Here is a 16,552-nt window from a genome sequence, read left to right as displayed (position 1 = left end):
ACAATGCCTCCAAGATCTCTTTCTTGAGTGGTAACAGCTAATGTAGATTATCATCATTTTGTATGGATAGTTGGGATTACATTTTCAAATGTGCATGATGTTGCATTGATCAGCATTGAATTTCATCTGCCATGTAGTTGTCCAATCACCCAGTTTTGTGAAATCCCTTTGTAACTCTTTGCAGTCAGCTTTGGACTTAAGTATCCCGAGTAGGTTTGTGTCGTCTGCAAATTTTGCCACCTCACTGTTTACCCCCTTTTCCAGACCATTTATGAATATGTTGAACAGGACTGGTCCCAGTATAGGCCCCTGGGGGACACCACTATTTACCTCTTTCCATCCTGAAAACTAATCACTTATTCCTACCCTTGGTTTCCTATCTTTAACCAGTTACCAATCCATGAGAGGACCTTCCCTCTTATCCCATGACAGCTTACTTTGCTTAAGAGCCTTTGGTGAGGGACCTTGTCAAAGGCTTTCTGTCCAACTACACTATACCCACTGGATCACCCGTGTCCACATGCTTGTTGACCCCTCAAAGAATTCTAATAGACTGGTGAGGCATGATTTGCCTTTACAAAAGTTATGTTGACTCTTCATTTCTGTTCTTTACTATGGTTTCAACCATTTTTCCTGGCATTGAAGTTAGGTTTAATGACCTGTAATTGCTGGGATCACCTCTGTAGCCTATTTTAAAAATTGGTGTCATTTTAGTTATCCTCTTGTCATCTTCTCATATAGGCAATTGCTTTACCCCAGCATCTGGCTTCCCACAACTCCAATTCAGTACGGCCAATCCCCAGTGTTCAAAACTCATGAGGCAGGCTGAAAAACTGTGAGATTTTAAAGAAAAATAAATGTTCCAGGGTTTTTTTTGTATTTGGCTTTGGTGTTAGATCATTTGCAAGCTTTTCTCTGGAACCAGGAAGGCTAAAAAAAATTTTTTTTTTAAATGAGAGCTGAGATGCTCAGGGTAATAACATGATTCCAGCATTTGTGGTCTTTAAGAAAACCTGAAAAATCACAGAATTTGCACTAAAAAAAAAAAAATCACAGGAGTTGGCCACACTGATTTCCATTATACCCTTCAGTTCCAAGGTCCCTACACATCCCCAGCCTCTGCAGTCCACACAGGTGTTGCAAATCCTTCCGGGGTAATATTGTGCCTAACACCGAGTGGGTGGGTGTGTTTGGTCCTCTCTCTTCTAGTGGCTGGTCTCAACAATCATAACTGCCTGCTGCTGGAGGAAGATGCCCCAAGCCAGCAAGGATCCTGAGTTTTGGGTACACACTGACAATTCACAGCTGCTGGCTGGCTGCATGTTTGCAGGGATGCGGTTCACTAGGGGTCCCCTGGACTGACGGGAAGCAGGTGAACTGCGGGTAAGGAAGAGTGAAAAGGCAGGAATTCCCACCCGCTGCCCTCTTCGTACAGACATTCCTGAGCAATGACTAAAGGCAGAAACGGGGCAAAGAGCATTTTTATTCTGGTCTCTTTTCAGCCGTTTCGTTCTCCTCTTATTTAGGCTCACTCAAGAGGAGAGGCTGGCTAGCACAGGGAATCCTGGCTGCATAACGCGCCACGAGGCGGCTGGCCATTGACAGAGATACGCTATGAAACACAAATGGTTACAAATGCCTCTTTAACAGCCCCCTTCCTTCCAGGGAGCTGAGCCCGCCAGGAGCACCAGGGCCAAAATTACACAGACACACACAAGCAGGGAGATGGTCGAGAGCCATGGAGAATATTAAAGTGTGGAAAGTATCAGGCGTGCCTGATGAAAAGTGTAAACGCCCCGGGGCAGGGATATTCGGTGACACCCCCCCCCCCAGCTGGGTGAGCGAGCTCTTCCCCGCACCACACCCCTGGGACACACGGGGAATTGACATACAGAGAAAAGCAGTGATCTGTCGAAATTAGTGACAGAGCAACGACCTGAAAAATAAAACCCATGCAGGAGACCTAGCCGAAGAGATTACTCTAGCCCAGTGGTTCTCGACATTTTTCTTTCTGAGCCCCCCCACAACATGCTATAAAAACTCCACGGCCCCCTGCGCCCCAACAACTGGGTTTCTGCATATAAAAGCCAGGGCTGGCGTTAGGGGGTAGCAAACAGGGCAATTGCCGGATGCTCCATGCTACGGGCTTTGGTTTCAGCCGTGGGTGGCAGGACTCAGGGCCCCAGGCTTCAGACCCAGGTGGTGCAGTTTCAGCTTTCTCCTCTGGGCCCAGCAAGTCTAATGCCAGTCCTGCTTGGAAACCCCCCCGAAACCTGCTCGGGGCCCCCCAGGACCCCCCAGACCCCTGCTGGAGAGCCACTGCTCTAGCATATGCCCTCCTGGACAACGTGTGTCATATTTATTAGGCCACCCCAGTTACTCTGTTCAGCTCCGCTTCCCTTCGCACGCCCATCCCTGCCGCATCTGGCCCCTTGCAAGCCATTTTTGCCCATCCCTTGAGCCAGGTTTTAATGCAGTAATAATACGGAATGCATATTCCAATGAGCGCCAGAGAAGCCAGCCTATCCCAGAGTTATTTCTTATTTGAAGGAAAAGGGGCTGCTGCTTGCCCAGCCCTGGCAGTTGCAGAATTTGCCCTCTTGGCCCCAGCAGGATAAAAATCTCAAAAGGAAACATCCAACCTGTCCTAGGATCTGCAGTATTAGCTCAGAGCTAGTCTACTTCCTAAGTCGGATTCATTAGGACAGAGTCATGCCTGTCCCAATTCCCGCCCCCAGCTGTTCCCAACTCCCTTATATTAAGTGGGTTAACAGGCAGCTGCTCAGCAAACCAGCACCCATTTAACTCTTGTTTTCCCTGCTAACGAGGTCAAGGTGTTAGTCAGAAAACCCCGGAGCCTGCCGGCAAACGCTGACAGCTCTGTAGGTTCCCTAGCACCGTAGAGGTGCAGAACGCTTTGCAAATGCATCATTAGAACAGGTCCCTGCCCATGGAGCTTACAATCTCCTGGCCCAATTCTGCCCTCAGTGACTTCATTGTAACCCAGGGCAGAATTGGGCCGCAAGCACTTCCAGTCATGACATTACACAGGTTTAAATCCAGCTCCACAGATTCGTGGCTGGGCTAGTTTTCTGAGAAGTGGCTGGACTCCGAGAGCACCTTCCCATCCTTGGTCTCGACGGTCTTGATCAGGATCGGCCTCTTGGGTGAGGAGGCTGGCTCGGGCCCCGGCAGCGTAGCAGCCCTGCCCGGGGAGGGGAGTGCCACTCGGGGAGACAGGAGTCCAGCTGCGTAAGCAAGTCAGGAAGGGGTTGGGGGTGGTTTAGAACTCTAATCGAGAAATCAGAGAGGGGTCGGTTTTACGAAGAGGCTCTTGATTGGTTCCCAAAGCGATTAAGCAAATGAGAGGTGGGCAAGCTGGGATTGACTGGCCAATCCGAGGCAAGGATTTATGCATGCAAATCGACGGGTGGAGCATGTTCCCGCCCTTGTGCGGACTGACAACGGCTAATTTGCATTAGGTCTGTGATTTACATATATTTTCATTCAGAGATACCCCGGTGCGCTTGATGGGCTTGGAACACCGGCTCAGGGGCAGACCCAGAGCCTGGGCAAAGGAAGGAGCCTCACTGGATCGGGCTTTTCGTGTCTCATCACTTCTGTCGAGTGGCTGGTCCCGGAGACAGCCCTCTCCTGAGTCTCAGCTAGGGAGATCAGGCACCTCAGCACCTATGAAAAATTCCCCCCCTGCCAGCTCCTAACTGACAGGACAGCGGCTGGTGCTTTCCACTCCCATTCTCAGCTGCAGGGGACTTGGGCACTGGCCTGTTCAAAGACATCAGGCCCTGCCCACATGGATCTAAGCTGCAGCGACCCGAGGGCCCCGCTGTCTGTGCCGAGTTCGTCACATTTTGGAGACGCCTGCCCTGAGGCCGAACTGGGACCCCGGCGATCCCGCTGGGCGTCACAGCCACATCCCCCCAATTGCACAAGACACTGGGCCCAGTTCCCCCCGGTTCCCCCATGGTCCCTGGAGCACCGTCACTGGCTCCCCAAGGTCTAGGAGACGGAGCCAGTGTAGATGTTCCTGATTGCTGAGCCCGGGCCCTGGGGCACTATTCCATCGCCCACGATCTAACCCACACGGGCAATGGGGGTGCTGTCCGGGACCCCACTCCTCTATGGGTAGTGCACAGGTGGGCAGCTAGGAGGCAGAGAGCCTGGCCCCACACACCAGAGGGCCCTGCTTGGTTCCCAAGTGGGAAGTGGGTCTGACTGCTCCAGCCAGGTGGGAGGCCAGACACACTGAGCACCGAGGGAAGAGACTCACCCCGTTTGTCCATGGTGCTGAAATGCAGGTTCGGGCCTTGGCTGATCATCCTGGGAGAGAGAAATCAGTCACAGGAGCGCCGTCAAAAGGAGCATGTTACAGGGTGTGGCAGGAGGGGCGGGGCGGGTTCTCGCCCACCGTAGACCTGGCAGAGACCTGCCCCTGCCTTTGCTGGCTCAATGGGCCCTTGCCGCGCAGAGGGGTGAGAAGCGCACGTAGGCAGCCGGGTGGCTCACTCGTGGGACTAGCGAGGTGGGGGAAGACGGGGGCAGGGAGGCCAGTGACTTGCCCAGGATCCCACATGGCCGGGAGTTCAGCCCATTAGGTCACACTGCCTCTAGCTTAGTAACCAAACCGGAGGATGAATGCGTCCCCTGCCCCGGCACAGAGCCCCCCCTTGCTGCAGCCTGTCCAGCCAGCCTCCCGCTAGCCTCTTCCAGCGGAGGGTTTGCCAGAGCCCCGGGTGGCTTCTACCAACGCACCCCATGATTCCAGCCCTGGGTCTGTCCCCCCCACAGCTGTGCGGGTGCCCCTCAATCCCGACCCGCAGCCCCTCCTTGCTATCCCAGCCCTGGGCCAGCCATGCCCAGCCGTAGGCAAACAGGGGTTTGGCAAGCTGCCCAGGGAACCCAAGCCGGGTCCCCCCTGCCCCGCCCCTGGGGAGCGCTCACCGGTTCTCCTCGCCCTCCAGAAGCTTGCGGTAGGTGGCGATCTCCATGTCCAGGGCCAGCTTGATATTCATCAGCTGCTGGTACTCACGCACCTTGCGCGCCATGTCCTGCTTGGCCCCCTTCAGCACCTCCTCCAGCTCCTGCACCGTGTCCTTGGCGCTGCGCCCGGCCTGCTCGCCCTGCTCCTCCGCCAGAACCATGGCGCTCTCCAGGTTGGCTCGCTAGCGCCGGGGGCAGAAACAAGGTCACCTTGGGGGGCGGCGTTCTGGGCTGCCCGTCGAAGGGAGGGGGCGATTGCACCGAGCCGCCTGCCATTGCTTCCCCAGAATCCTTTTCACCCGGCCCCATCGCCCTCCCCAGAAGCAGCCTTGGGAACCACGGCAGGGGGTCACTGGGACTTTCCCCCAGTGGGAGGGGGCGGGGGGGAGAGAACCCAGCTCCCCACCCCGGCAGTGTCTGGCCTCAGCAGAGAAGCCGGCCGGAGCGGGCCGAGTTGCAGGAGGGGCTCCCTGGAAAAGGAGCATGACCCTGCCCCACACCGAGCCCCCCTGTCCGAGAGGCAGGCAGCACTAGGTGGGGCTCACCTGGTTCTTCAGGACCTCGATGTCAGCATTGATCCTCTGGGCGTAGCGGCTCAGCTCCGCGATCTCATCCTTGATGCTTTTCATCTCCTCGTTGTGCTTCCGGGCCTGGGTCGCCATGTCGTCAACCTGGGGGGAGAGGGAGGTGTTGCCAAGGCCTCCCCTCAGTCGTCTTGCTCCCAGAGCCCCTCACCTGCCCTAGAGAGGCACTGGCAGGGAGTCCAAGAGAGCAGAGCTGGGACAAACTCATTAGATCCCATTCACCAGGCCCAGCGCAGGGCTGCTCCCTATGGACTGTTCTCCAGGGCTCCTGCCCCTTCCCCTAGGAGCTTGTCCATTGCATGGGGCTGGGACGTTTATCCCCAGCTTTGTGACCAGGGCCCAGCCAGGGTCCTGCTCCACCATGGAGATGATGGGAGCAGCCCAGCCCCTGGTTGGGGGATGTGAACCCACAACCTGCAGCTCCTGCTGGAAGCTGTCGCTACCTGAAGGACACACGAGTCTCCGCTGGGGGCCACTGGTGGGATCAGTCCCTGCTGACGAGTCGGCACTTGGGTCCCATCTCTCTCCATGCGGCTGCTGCTTCCCGTGCCCAGCTTGCACACCCGGGGCAGTGGCGGATTAACCACTGGGCCAATGGGGCCCCTGCCCAGAAGCCCCCCAAAAATGGGCACCCCTGCACCCCGACCCAGTCTACCCACCCACCTGGTGCTCCTGTGGGCAGTGGGGGAAGCCCCCGTGCGCCAAGCCCGCTCCCCAGCGGAAACTGTAATTTGCCTCTGACCTGGAGGATGGGGGGGGTTCACTGATCCCTGTGGGGAGTGGGTCTCAGTGCTCATTCTTCCATGTACACTTTGGGATCCACAGCTGGAGAAAACCATGGGCCTGTCTGCAAGCCCAGAGGTGCATGCACAGAGTTTGCTTGTGTACTCACAGGGTCCATGTTCACTATCGCAATCAGCAAGCTCACCATGCACGTGGACTTGTGCAAGTCTCCCTCCCCCCACCCCTCAGTGACTGCCTCCGACCAGCTGATCCAGCCAAACTCCTAACCTAGTGAGTTAGGCAAACCTAGTGACAGAAGATGTGGAAAAAGCTAATGTACTCAATGCTTTTTTTGCCTCTGTCTTCACTAAAAGTCAGCTCCCAGACTGCTGCGCTGGGCATCACAACATGGGGAATAGATGGCCAGCCCTCTGTGGACAAAGAGGTGGTTAGGGACTATTTAGAAAAGCTGGACGTGCAAGTCCATGGGGCTGGATGCGTTGCATCCGAGAGTGCTAAAGGAACTGGCGGCTGTGATTGCAGAGCCATTGGCCATTATCTTTGAAAACTCGTGGCGAACGGGGGAAGTCCCGGATGACTGGAAAAAGGCTAATGTAGTGCCAATCTTTAAAAAAGGGAAGGAGGATGATCCTGGGAACTACAGGCCAGTCAGCCTCACCTCAGTCCCCGGAAAAATCATGGAGCAGGTCCTCAAAGAATCAATCCTGAAGCACTTACACGAGAGGAAAGTGATCAGGAACATTCAGCATGGATTCACCAAGGGAAGGTCATGCCTGACTAATCTAACCGCCTTCTATGATGAGATTACTGGTTCTGTGGATGAAGGGAAAGCAGTGGATGTATTGTATCTTGACTTTAGCAAAGCTTTTGACACGGTCTCCCACAGTATTCTTGTCAGCAAGTTAAAGAAGTATGGGCTGGATGAATGCACTATAAAGGTGGGTAGAAAGTTGGCTAGATTGTCGGGCTCAACGGGTAGTGATCAATGGCTCCATGTCTAGTTGGCAGCCGGTATCAAGTGGAGTGCCCCAAGGGTTGGTCCTGGGGCCGGTTTTGTTCAATATCTTCATAAATGATCTGGAGGATGGTGTGGATTGCACCCTCAGCAAATTTGCGGATGATACTAAACTGGGAGGAGTGGTAGATATGCTGGACGGTAGGGATAGGATACAGAGGGACCTAGACAAATTGGAGGATTGGGCCAAAAGAAATCTGATGAGGTTCAATAAGGATAAGTGCAGGGTCCTGCACTTAGGACGGAAGAACCCAAATGCACCGCTACAGACTAGGGACCGAATGGCTAGGCAGCAGTTTTGCGGAAAAGGACCTGGGGGTTACAGTGGACGAGAAGCTGGATATGGGTCAGCAGTGTGCCCTTATTGCCAAGAAGGCCAATAGCATTTTGGGATGTGTAAGTAGGGGCATAGCCAGCAGATCGAGGGACGTGATCGTTCTCCTCTATTCGACATTGGTGAGGCCTCATCTGGAGTACTGTGTCCAGTTTTGGGCCCCACACTACAAGAAGGATGTGGATAAATTGGAGAGAGTCTAGTGAAGGGCAACAAAAATGATTAGGGGTCTGGAACACATGACTTATGAGGAGAGGCTGAGGGAACTGGGATTGTTTAGTCTGCAGAAGAGAAGAATGAGGGGGGATTTGATAGGTGCTTTCAACTACCTGAGAGGTGGTTCCAAAGAGGATGGATCTAGATTATTCTCAGTGGTAGAAGAGGACAGGACAAGGAGTAATAGTCTCAAGTTGCAGTGGGGGAGGTTTAGGTTGGATATTAGGAAAAACTTTTTCACTAGGAGGGTGGTGAAACACTGGAATGCGTTACCTAGGGAGGTGGTAGAATCTCCTTCCTTAGAAGTTTTTAAGGTCAGGCTTGACAAAGCCCTGGCTGGGGTGATTTAGTTGGGGTTGGTCCTGCTTTGAGCAGGGGGTTGGACTAGATACCTCCTGAGGTCCCTTTCAACCCTGATATTCTATGATTCTATGATTCCTGGACATTCAGGCGAGCCTCTGAATGCGTGGGGAACAGGCAAGTGCAGAAGGAAAGCTGGCCCACGTGGGGACACACCTATGAGCGCCCGAGGTGCGAGCAGCGTGCGAGAATGAGGAAGCGCAGTCAGGCATGCTCACAGCTCAGCAGGCACGGGGCATGCACGGCAGGGGAGGAGCGCCGCTCACCTTGTGCTTGTACCACTGTTCGGCCTCCTCGCGGCTCTTGGCTGCCATGGCCTGGTACTGGGTCTTCACCTCGTCTATGATCTGCTTCATCTCCAGCTCCCGGCTGTTATCCATCTCCACCGTCACCTGCGTGTTCTGGATCTGGGACTGCAGCTCCCGGATCTCCTGGGGGATGGAAGCAATTCGGGGGAAGGGAGGGCAGGAATTGAGATAGGAATCTGGATTCTGCTCTCTCTGGCTGCATTTTAAATGGGCTCCCCCAGCCAGCAGCACCCCAACGCTCCCCAGGAGGGACCCCCTGCAAACAGAGCCTCTGGATCCTGATTGCAACCGGCCGCCCCCCCGCCCCCGCCCCAGACCGCATCTGTCTCCCCACATTGTTTCCTGTGCAACAGACTCAGCAGAGGCCCATGGGCCGGCACCCACCTCGTCATACAGCTGCTTGAGGTAGTTGATTTCGTCCGTGATACTCTCCAGCTTCGATTCGATCTCCACCTTCTGAAGATACAGGTTGTCGAGATCCTGCAGGCACAGGAGAGACCCGGTCAGAGCAGAGGAGCTCTTGCCAGAGGAGCTCTTGCCAGGCCCCAGTGCACCCTGGGGACAGATCCCTGCAGTGTGGGGACTGGGCAGCCAGCCACTGCAGCCCTTCTGCTTTGTGGACCAAGTGGGTGAGGGGGATGTTGGCCAGGACACCTGGGTTCTCCCCCCCTCCCCTCCCTGAAATGCCCTGTGGATCTTCAGCCCAGATCCCTTCCATCCATCTCTGGTGCCTCTCCCAGTGGAAGATGAAGGTCCCCTCCAGTCTTCTCCATCTGATCCTGCTTTGGCATGTGCCCTTGTCTGGGAGGGGAGCTGGACCCCAGGGGGCAGGGCGTGTCCTGCTGGGCTGTACGGGTAAAGCAGGGGCTGGCTGGGCAGAGATGTCCCCGGGAGGAAAGGTGGAGGTTTCTCACCTCCTTCGTCACAACGAATTCATTCTCCAGTTGGTTCCGCCGGTTGATCTCATCCTCGTACCTGGGGAGAGAGGGGACGTGCAGGGAGCCGGGCGGTGCAGCAGCATCCACGGGGCCTTAACGTGGCGAGCCGGGACCCCGTCCCATGGGAGTATGGGGAAGGATGCTCGGACTCCAAGCCAGAGAGCAGCAAGGCCCAGCTGACAAGCAACGGGCTCTGGGCTCGAATCCTGGGCGTGGCTCATGTCCCCTGGCTGTGGGGCTCTGAGGATGCTCAGAGATCAGGGTGTGGGAGGCCGGGGAGGCCCTGGGAGAGGAGCCCTGAGTCAGCTCACTAGCGCCCCCTCCTGGCGATAGCTCAGCAGCCACGGCCAGCGTGGAGAGCCCCAGCCAGTCTGCACAGCAGCCTCGGGGAGGTGGAGACATGGAGTCTCTCGAGAGGGGGGGCTTAGGAGGAGAAATTGCTGGGATCCTCCACAATTTATCTGGGGCCAGGGGGGGTGTCTCTGCCCTGCAGCGGGGAGTCCTCGGGGACAAGCGTCAATGAATGCCAGACTGGGCTGGCCCACGGGGGACGACTCCTATGGGCTGGGCCCCTGATTTCTGGGCTCCTCCCTGGGAAGGAGGCTCTAGGCGCAGACCCCCTGGGTTCTGAGGAGGGGAAAGGGCAGATCAGGCGCTGTGGAGGAGGAGTACGTGGGATAAATACGACCTGGGGGCTTCCCGAGGCAGATGGTGGCTGATCCCAGCCAAGACCAGCTGTGGGGTCAGACAGGACAGAAGACAAGACCCCGGCCTCACAAGAACAGGGCTGTTTCCTGTCCAGCACCAATGTTCTGGGGGATGGGTCCAATGGATCTCACTGACAGGGCCTTTCCTTTCCTAGGTTCCCACCCCACCTTTCATGGTTTCCTCCCTCCTGGAGCTCACCCTGCCTCGCTCGCTGCCGTACGGGGACACCCGCTCCCGGATGCGTGTACCTGCCCTTCAGCTCCTCCACCAGCACCTGCATGTGGTCCAGCTCCGCCTGCAGCTTCCCTTTGTCCTGGCTCAGCGTCTCGATCTGCCGCTTCAGGGACTGGCTGGAGCGCGCCATGATCTGCCCCAGCTTGGACTTGTACTGGTCCTTGTCCTTCAGCAGCTTCAGCTGAGTCTCCAGCACTTTGTTCTGCTGCTCGAGGTTACGGACCTGGAGGAGAGAACAAGCGGTCCTGGGCCCTGCGCTTCGCTCAGCCCGTCAGGGTCGCCCAGGCGGGTAACTGTGCAGTGAGACGATCCCCAGCTGCGGGCTCAGGGCAGGTCCCTCAGAAATGTCTCACGAGGATCAGTTCACTCAGGGAGATGCACAGGAGAGGATGGCTGCAATGGGCAAAGCAGGGGGTGTAAAATCCCCACACTCCCTGGAACCTAAAAGGTGTGAATCCTGGCCCAGGTTGGTTCTGCCCCCCCTGCCCAGGCGGATCCACAGGAGTCAGTGCTTCCCCTTGGCCCAGGTTTCCCCTCCCCATCCTAGATTCCAAGGCCAGCAGGGACCATTGTGAGCATCTGGCCTGACCTCCTGTCTAACCCAGGCCAGAGAACGGCCACACGATCATTCCTGCAGCAGAACATTTGGAAAACCACCACAAATGAGCTGTGTGGCAGGACCACATGCTGGCTGCATGCACAGATTTGGCAGGTGGAAAGGCAGTCAATCTAGGAACACAGGACAGTTGCCAGTTAGCAGGGCTGGCTGAAGTTTTGCAACCAAAACAAATTCTCCCATCGGAAAATGTGGTTTCTATCAAAAATCTACTTTTCCTGCAGGGAAATGCCGATTTTTGACAAGGGTTTTTATTTGCAGATCAAGCGAAGGAATCGAAACAAGAACATGTTTCAAATCCCCGTTTCCAAGTGAGACCGCTCCCTTTCCATGCTTCCAGACGGGCCGTTTTGATGAAAACACGGCGACACTTTCGGTTTCGAAGTTGCCGATTTGAAACCGTGCCACGGTTTTGGGGTTTGCAGCGTTTTTCCCCTCCGAATTTTCCTTCTGATTCTGAACAAAAAGTATCATAAAACAGTCAAAACTTTTTGACAGCTCTACCATTAGCCAGCCACCTTTGGCTACTAAGGGATCGAACCCCAGAGATCCCAGTTCCCCCACAAGGGGGCGATGCAGTGTCTCCTTTTCCGAGACAGCGTTAAGGAAGCTTGCAATCCGGTGCATGCAATTCCAGCGGGTCCGAGTGGTGAATGCAAGGGAAGTCATTATTATTTGGATTACTGCAACGTGGAGCAGCCCAGTCGTGGAGCATCGTGCTGTACCAACACAGAACAAACCTGTGATCTGCCTGTGGATAAGAGGGAACAACCGACAAGGGCAGCTCTCTCTAGCAACCAGGTGCCTGGCTGTTAATGAATGACAGTCCCAAGGAAGGGAGCGATACAGGACTCTGCATGAGATCTCCACCTTGCAGCCCTAAGGTTTGTCCATCTTCTAGGTCACAGACAAGAATGAACCTAATCCACATCCGGGTCCCTCCTGGGCACAGTGCAGCTGGGAGGGCATTTGGCCTGTGAGACGGTTCGTAGGCTCCAGGGGGTCTGTGCCTCAACACATGCCCAGTCCCCGAGGGACTGGGCAGACACCCCCAGCTCCTCCCACTGGATCCGGCACTGACAGTGGAATGATGGGAGCGTGGCATCCAGAAACCTTCGGTGTCCAAAAAAGGAACAGCTGCTAGGTAGTCATGACCAGTCCAGCAGACAGAGGCCAGGGTGGGAGGGACAGACCAGCGCAGAACGGGCCAACCAGAGATCCAGAGGGTTCGAAGAGACCACAAGGGTCATCTAGTCTAACCCCCTGCTAAGATGCAGGATTTGGGGAGGGAAACCTCAAAGCTACTGGCAAAACCAAGTGCATGGACACGGATGGGGCTCCTTCTACCTTCCACACGCTCTGGCGGGAAACAGCCTCGTAGGGTTTCCAGCTCCTGCAGGGATTTGCAGATCTATTTATTCTATGGATGGGAACTTCCACTTTGCTCTGTTACTACAGCCTCTGGGATGTGGCTACTCGTCGGACGAGACCCGGACTGAGCGCCACTAACAGATTTCATATGGGCCATCACACAGCTACCAGATGGAAATGACCTGCAGGCACGGGCTGGATTTGGGGGTGATTTAAACTCTGTACCCCATCATCGGGGCCATCCCATCCCCAGCAGGGTGTGTTTCAGAAGATCAGGGCTTGCTCACAATGAAGCAGCCTTGCGGAAATTCTTATTTGCATTTAACTTGCGGAATAAGAGGGGAATTAAGAGTCTTTTGTTCTCTGCCACACGAAAGGATCAAATGGCTGCGTTAGCTTCTGCTCCACAGAACTTCCTTGTGGCTTTGTCACAGCCAGCCACAGCTCACCCAGGGGCACTGGAACAACTTGCATCGTGGGGGTGCTGAGCGCCATTGAACCAAACTGTAAACCCTGCTTAACATGGAAACCACTTCAAGCCAGGGGGTGCAGCAGTTCCAGCACCTATGGGCTCACCCCTTTTGTGCCCGGCTCGGGTCAGGTGCCCTGCCAGCCTGGTCATTGCTACCAAGCCCTTTGGAGCGGTTGACATGAACCAGAGCGCGTGAGAGTCAGTGGGAGTTTTATTATTGATGCTGGGTGAGAACAGGAGTCGCAGAGTCCCAAGGCTGAGCAGGTCTCAAAACTACCTTTTTGCACCCAGTGGTAATTTCCTTATTTTTTAAGCTACACTGAGGCATACGGTAGCTCACAGGTGATCTGCACAGGAGGTCTGACAAACCAGGCTTGTGCCTCTTTGGTTTCTTTATTTTGGATTAAGAAAGCCTGACCCAAAAATTATTGTTTTGTTTTGAGAAGACCCCTCCTCCCCCCGGCTTGTTTTTGATCCTTGGAATATCGGGCAGGTCACATTTGCTCTTCCCTGCTTTTGCTGGAAGATCTGTGGGATGTTGTTACTCTTTAACAAAGAGTTTCTTTCTCTAACATGTTTGCTAGCCATTGGAGTGAAATAAGCATCAAACAGAAAAGCCAGAGTTTTCAAATGGTCTGACGGTCAGACGCTGAAAAGCCCCTCCCAGTGGCTCAGCTTTCACTCTTGGCTTGTGTGATGTTGCTATTTCACGAGCTGCCGCCGCACGGTACCTGAATTGCTAATGTGAAAAACCAGAACAGATTCTTTTAAAAACCCTTCCACGAGCTTCATCCACCAGGAAGCAGCAAAAAAGTCTCAAATTCATCAGAGCAGCAGAGGCAGCAGGTGGCCAGATAAAGTTCATGCTATTATTAAGAAACACAAACTTCCCCGTGGGTGGATTATCTTTGAACAGCTTCGTTTCAAGAATCTTTAGGAAAACAAGGGTGTCACCTCAGAGGCTGTGGATCCAACCTGTGAGTTAGCTTTAAGGGTGTGTGTGTGTGTGTGTGTGTGTCCAGGTGTGTGTCCGTGTCCGGGTGGCATAAAGAGGAACATAGGAATCCAAGAGCCAGCCAGAAATCCAAATACAACAAACAGAGGGCCCTGGAATTAACATTTGGATCATGGCGTTTGCATAGCTGACACTCAGCTGGACCAGGGAAAGGTCAAGGTCAAGAGCAATATTAAAGAGTCAGTAACTCAGAATCTGCCCAGTCATGTTTAGTTCTGCTGACTGGAGTAGTCAGTTACGTCCCAGGTTAACACAGCCCTGAATACAGAGCCCCAGGACAGCGAGTGGATTCGATAGGATTCTCGTTTGTCATCACATTTGCTGATTTGCATCTACAATAACGCTAGTGGCCGTGATCCTGCAGAGGCCCCACATGGGGGACAGCTGTGCCCACGCAGAATCCCATAGGGCCGTGCACAGGTACAGACGGCCGTCTGTGTGGTTCCAACTACTGGATGGGCTGTCATTTGCACCTCTCTAGCTCCATCCCCCTGAGAGTTGCAGGGTGTTGTCATGAGCTCAGCGTCACACACCCCTGAGCAGCCGGTAAATGGCCTTGACAAAGTTCTACAGAGAGGTGGAGCCGATCACCTAAAGTCACACCAGGCGTCTGGCAAAGGCAGGAACTTAAATGAAGGAGATAATCTGTTAGGCCACCCGGCTAACCTGGCAGCTTTCGGTTGTGGCTCGAGGTGTCATGCCTCTCAAAGCGCATATGGAAAGCCAAGGAAAAGTGTTTTACAACACAGAACAAACACTCAGGCCGTGCCTACGTGGGAAGGGGTTTTCATTTTTTAGGTGCAACTCAGATAAGGGATTCTGCCACTAGAAATATTAGAGACAAGGTGGGGGAGGTGAGATCTTTCATTGGACCAACCTCTGTTGGTGAGCGAGACAAGCTTTCGAGCTACACCACGCTCTTCTTCTGGTCTGGGTAAACTTGAAAGCTTGTCTCGCTCACCAACAGACATTGGTCCAATAAAAGATAGGACCTCCCCACCTCTAATATCTGGGGACCGACCTGGCTACACCACCACCGCAGGGGACATTAGAAATATTTCCCACCAGGGACGTCAGAGGTCCCTTCCCTGCTGTTTTAGAGCCAATCTGGTTACTCAGAGCGTAGAGGTGTGGCAGGCAGCTGGCAAACAGTGCAGCCAGCTCCTGATTCACTGGGATTTCCAGTGTCTGACCATTACTGTTAAATTTTTCAAAAATATTTTTCTAGGACCTGACTCAGAGCCCACTGGAGTTAATGGGAGCTGTCGGATTACGCCCATAATTCCTGTAACTATGTTGGAACAAGCGCACGTCTAATAAATGCACACAGGTTTAGAGGAAAGCAATCCGCTCCGGCTAGGGGACGAAGGAGAAGGATTTATGAGGAGTCTGATTACCCCAGAATCTCTTCCCTCCCCCCGACTTCACCGCCACCAGGTGCCTTGCCTTGAACAATAACTGTTTTTGTCCATAAAACTCCAGCAAATCAGCAGGGAAGCAACAGATGAAAAATGCACCCTTGGCTGGAGACTGGAATTCAGACCTCTACAGGGCACGGTGAGCAGGGACCTAGGAGACCTGTGCTCCTGGACTCCGTGCTCCCAAGGCTGTGCGTTAGCGTCCACACTGCCCTGTAAAACCGGATTTACAATTGCTGGCTCCGGGTCTCACAGCTCCTGTGCTAACTCTCCATACTGCACACTAGGGCTGGGTCCTAGGACCCAGGTCCTGAGTGCTTGCTGAAAGTTGTGCGTGCGTGTGGACAGAGCGGGAGGATTGGGCTCAAACGGAGTCTGAACCGGAGTTTACAATGCAGTGTAGACAGGACATACCCGAAACGACCGGCTGCAACCCCCGTATTTTCAGGCCATGGGGGCTTCACGGGCGATCAGCCGGGAAAGGGCAAGTGTTTTGCAGGATGCCACCGAGGTACCAGGGAGGAGGACGGCGCACGGCAGGCGTGTGTCCGAGGGGGCGCAGGGTCATAGGCACAGGGCGGGGGATACATTTTCACGGTGGTCGTTGTAAATCGGCCCCTGTCCTCCCGCAGAAAGGGAGCGGCGCCAGAGGAGCCTTCGCACGCCCCAGCCCTCGGCTCGCCGCCGCCCGCCCCGGCGCACCTTGTCGATGAAGGAGACGAACTGGTTGTTGAGCCCCTTGATCTGCTCCGTCTCCTCGCTGCGGATCTGGTGCAGCGCCGGGTCGATCTCCAGGCTGGGCAGCGAGGCGAGCAGGAAGGAGCTGGACAGGCCGCTGGGGCCGAGGCGGCTCAGGCTGGGGGAGCTGCGGAGCCCCGGCTGGAAGCCCGAGCCGGCCCGGTACGGGGAGCCGCGGCTGGGCAGCGAGCCCTGGGAGCGGCTGCTGAAGCCCATCGGCCGGGAGCGCGGGTAGCTGCTCATGGCCCCGGGAGCGAGGGAGCCGCGCGGAGCAAGGTGCGGCCGGAGTTCGAGCCCCGCCGCCGCCGCCAGCGCCTAAACATAGGGGCGCGCTCGCCTCGCCCCGCCCCGAGCCCCAATTACCAGAGCCCCGCCCCCGCACTTAGCATGGCCCCGCCCACCCGGACTCACCTGCCGCCGCCAGGCGCCCCCCCCAGCCCCTCGCTGTCCCCACTTTCATTAGCATAGCGCCAGCCCCCT

The 16,552-nt window shown here is 55.3% G+C and overlaps 1 protein-coding gene across 2 annotated transcripts; it reads right to left on the bottom strand.

Moving 5' to 3' along the window:
* Positions 1-1,463: 1,463 nt before the first annotated feature.
* LOC125644585 (keratin, type II cytoskeletal 8-like) lies at positions 1,464-16,386 on the bottom strand. 2 transcript variants are annotated; one of them, XM_048868741.2, is made up of 9 exons: positions 16,037-16,386; positions 10,457-10,665; positions 9,477-9,537; positions 8,947-9,042; positions 8,521-8,685; positions 5,547-5,672; positions 4,963-5,183; positions 4,292-4,341; positions 1,464-3,248 (listed from the first exon to the last, which is right to left on the bottom strand). In XM_048868741.2, the coding sequence occupies exons 1-9, from the start codon at positions 16,313-16,315 to the stop codon at positions 3,085-3,087; spliced, it is 1,371 nt and encodes a 456-aa protein (XP_048724698.2). In that variant the 5' UTR covers positions 16,316-16,386; the 3' UTR covers positions 1,464-3,084. The 2 variants fall into 2 exon arrangements, with proteins under 2 accessions (XP_048724698.2, XP_048724699.2); XM_048868742.2 differs by having other exon boundaries at positions 3,129-3,291.
* Between the last annotated feature and the right edge of the window lie 166 nt (positions 16,387-16,552).

The sequence above is a fragment of the Caretta caretta genome, chromosome 11 (genome assembly GCF_965140235.1).
Source record: "Caretta caretta isolate rCarCar2 chromosome 11, rCarCar1.hap1, whole genome shotgun sequence".
NCBI classification, from domain to species: domain Eukaryota; kingdom Metazoa; phylum Chordata; order Testudines; family Cheloniidae; genus Caretta; species Caretta caretta.
The sequence above is the reverse complement of the archived record's forward strand: the minus strand, read 5'-3'. Positions and strand labels throughout refer to the sequence as shown.

What these genes read in the sequence shown, in the direction of transcription:
- LOC125644585 (XM_048868741.2), bottom strand. Translation starts at nt 16,315, where the DNA reads ATGAGCAGCTACCCGCGCTCCCGGCCGATGGGCTTCAGCAGCCGCTCC. An exon ending in GTGGAGGAGCTGAAGGGCAG is followed by an intron (nt 9,538 to 10,456) that starts GTACACGCATCC and finishes CTCTCTCCCCAG; the next exon opens with GTACGAGGATGAGATCAACC. An exon ending in AACAGTGGTACAAGCACAAG is followed by an intron (nt 5,673 to 8,520) that starts GTGAGCGGCGCT and finishes CTCTCCCCCCAG; the next exon opens with GTTGACGACATGGCGACCCA.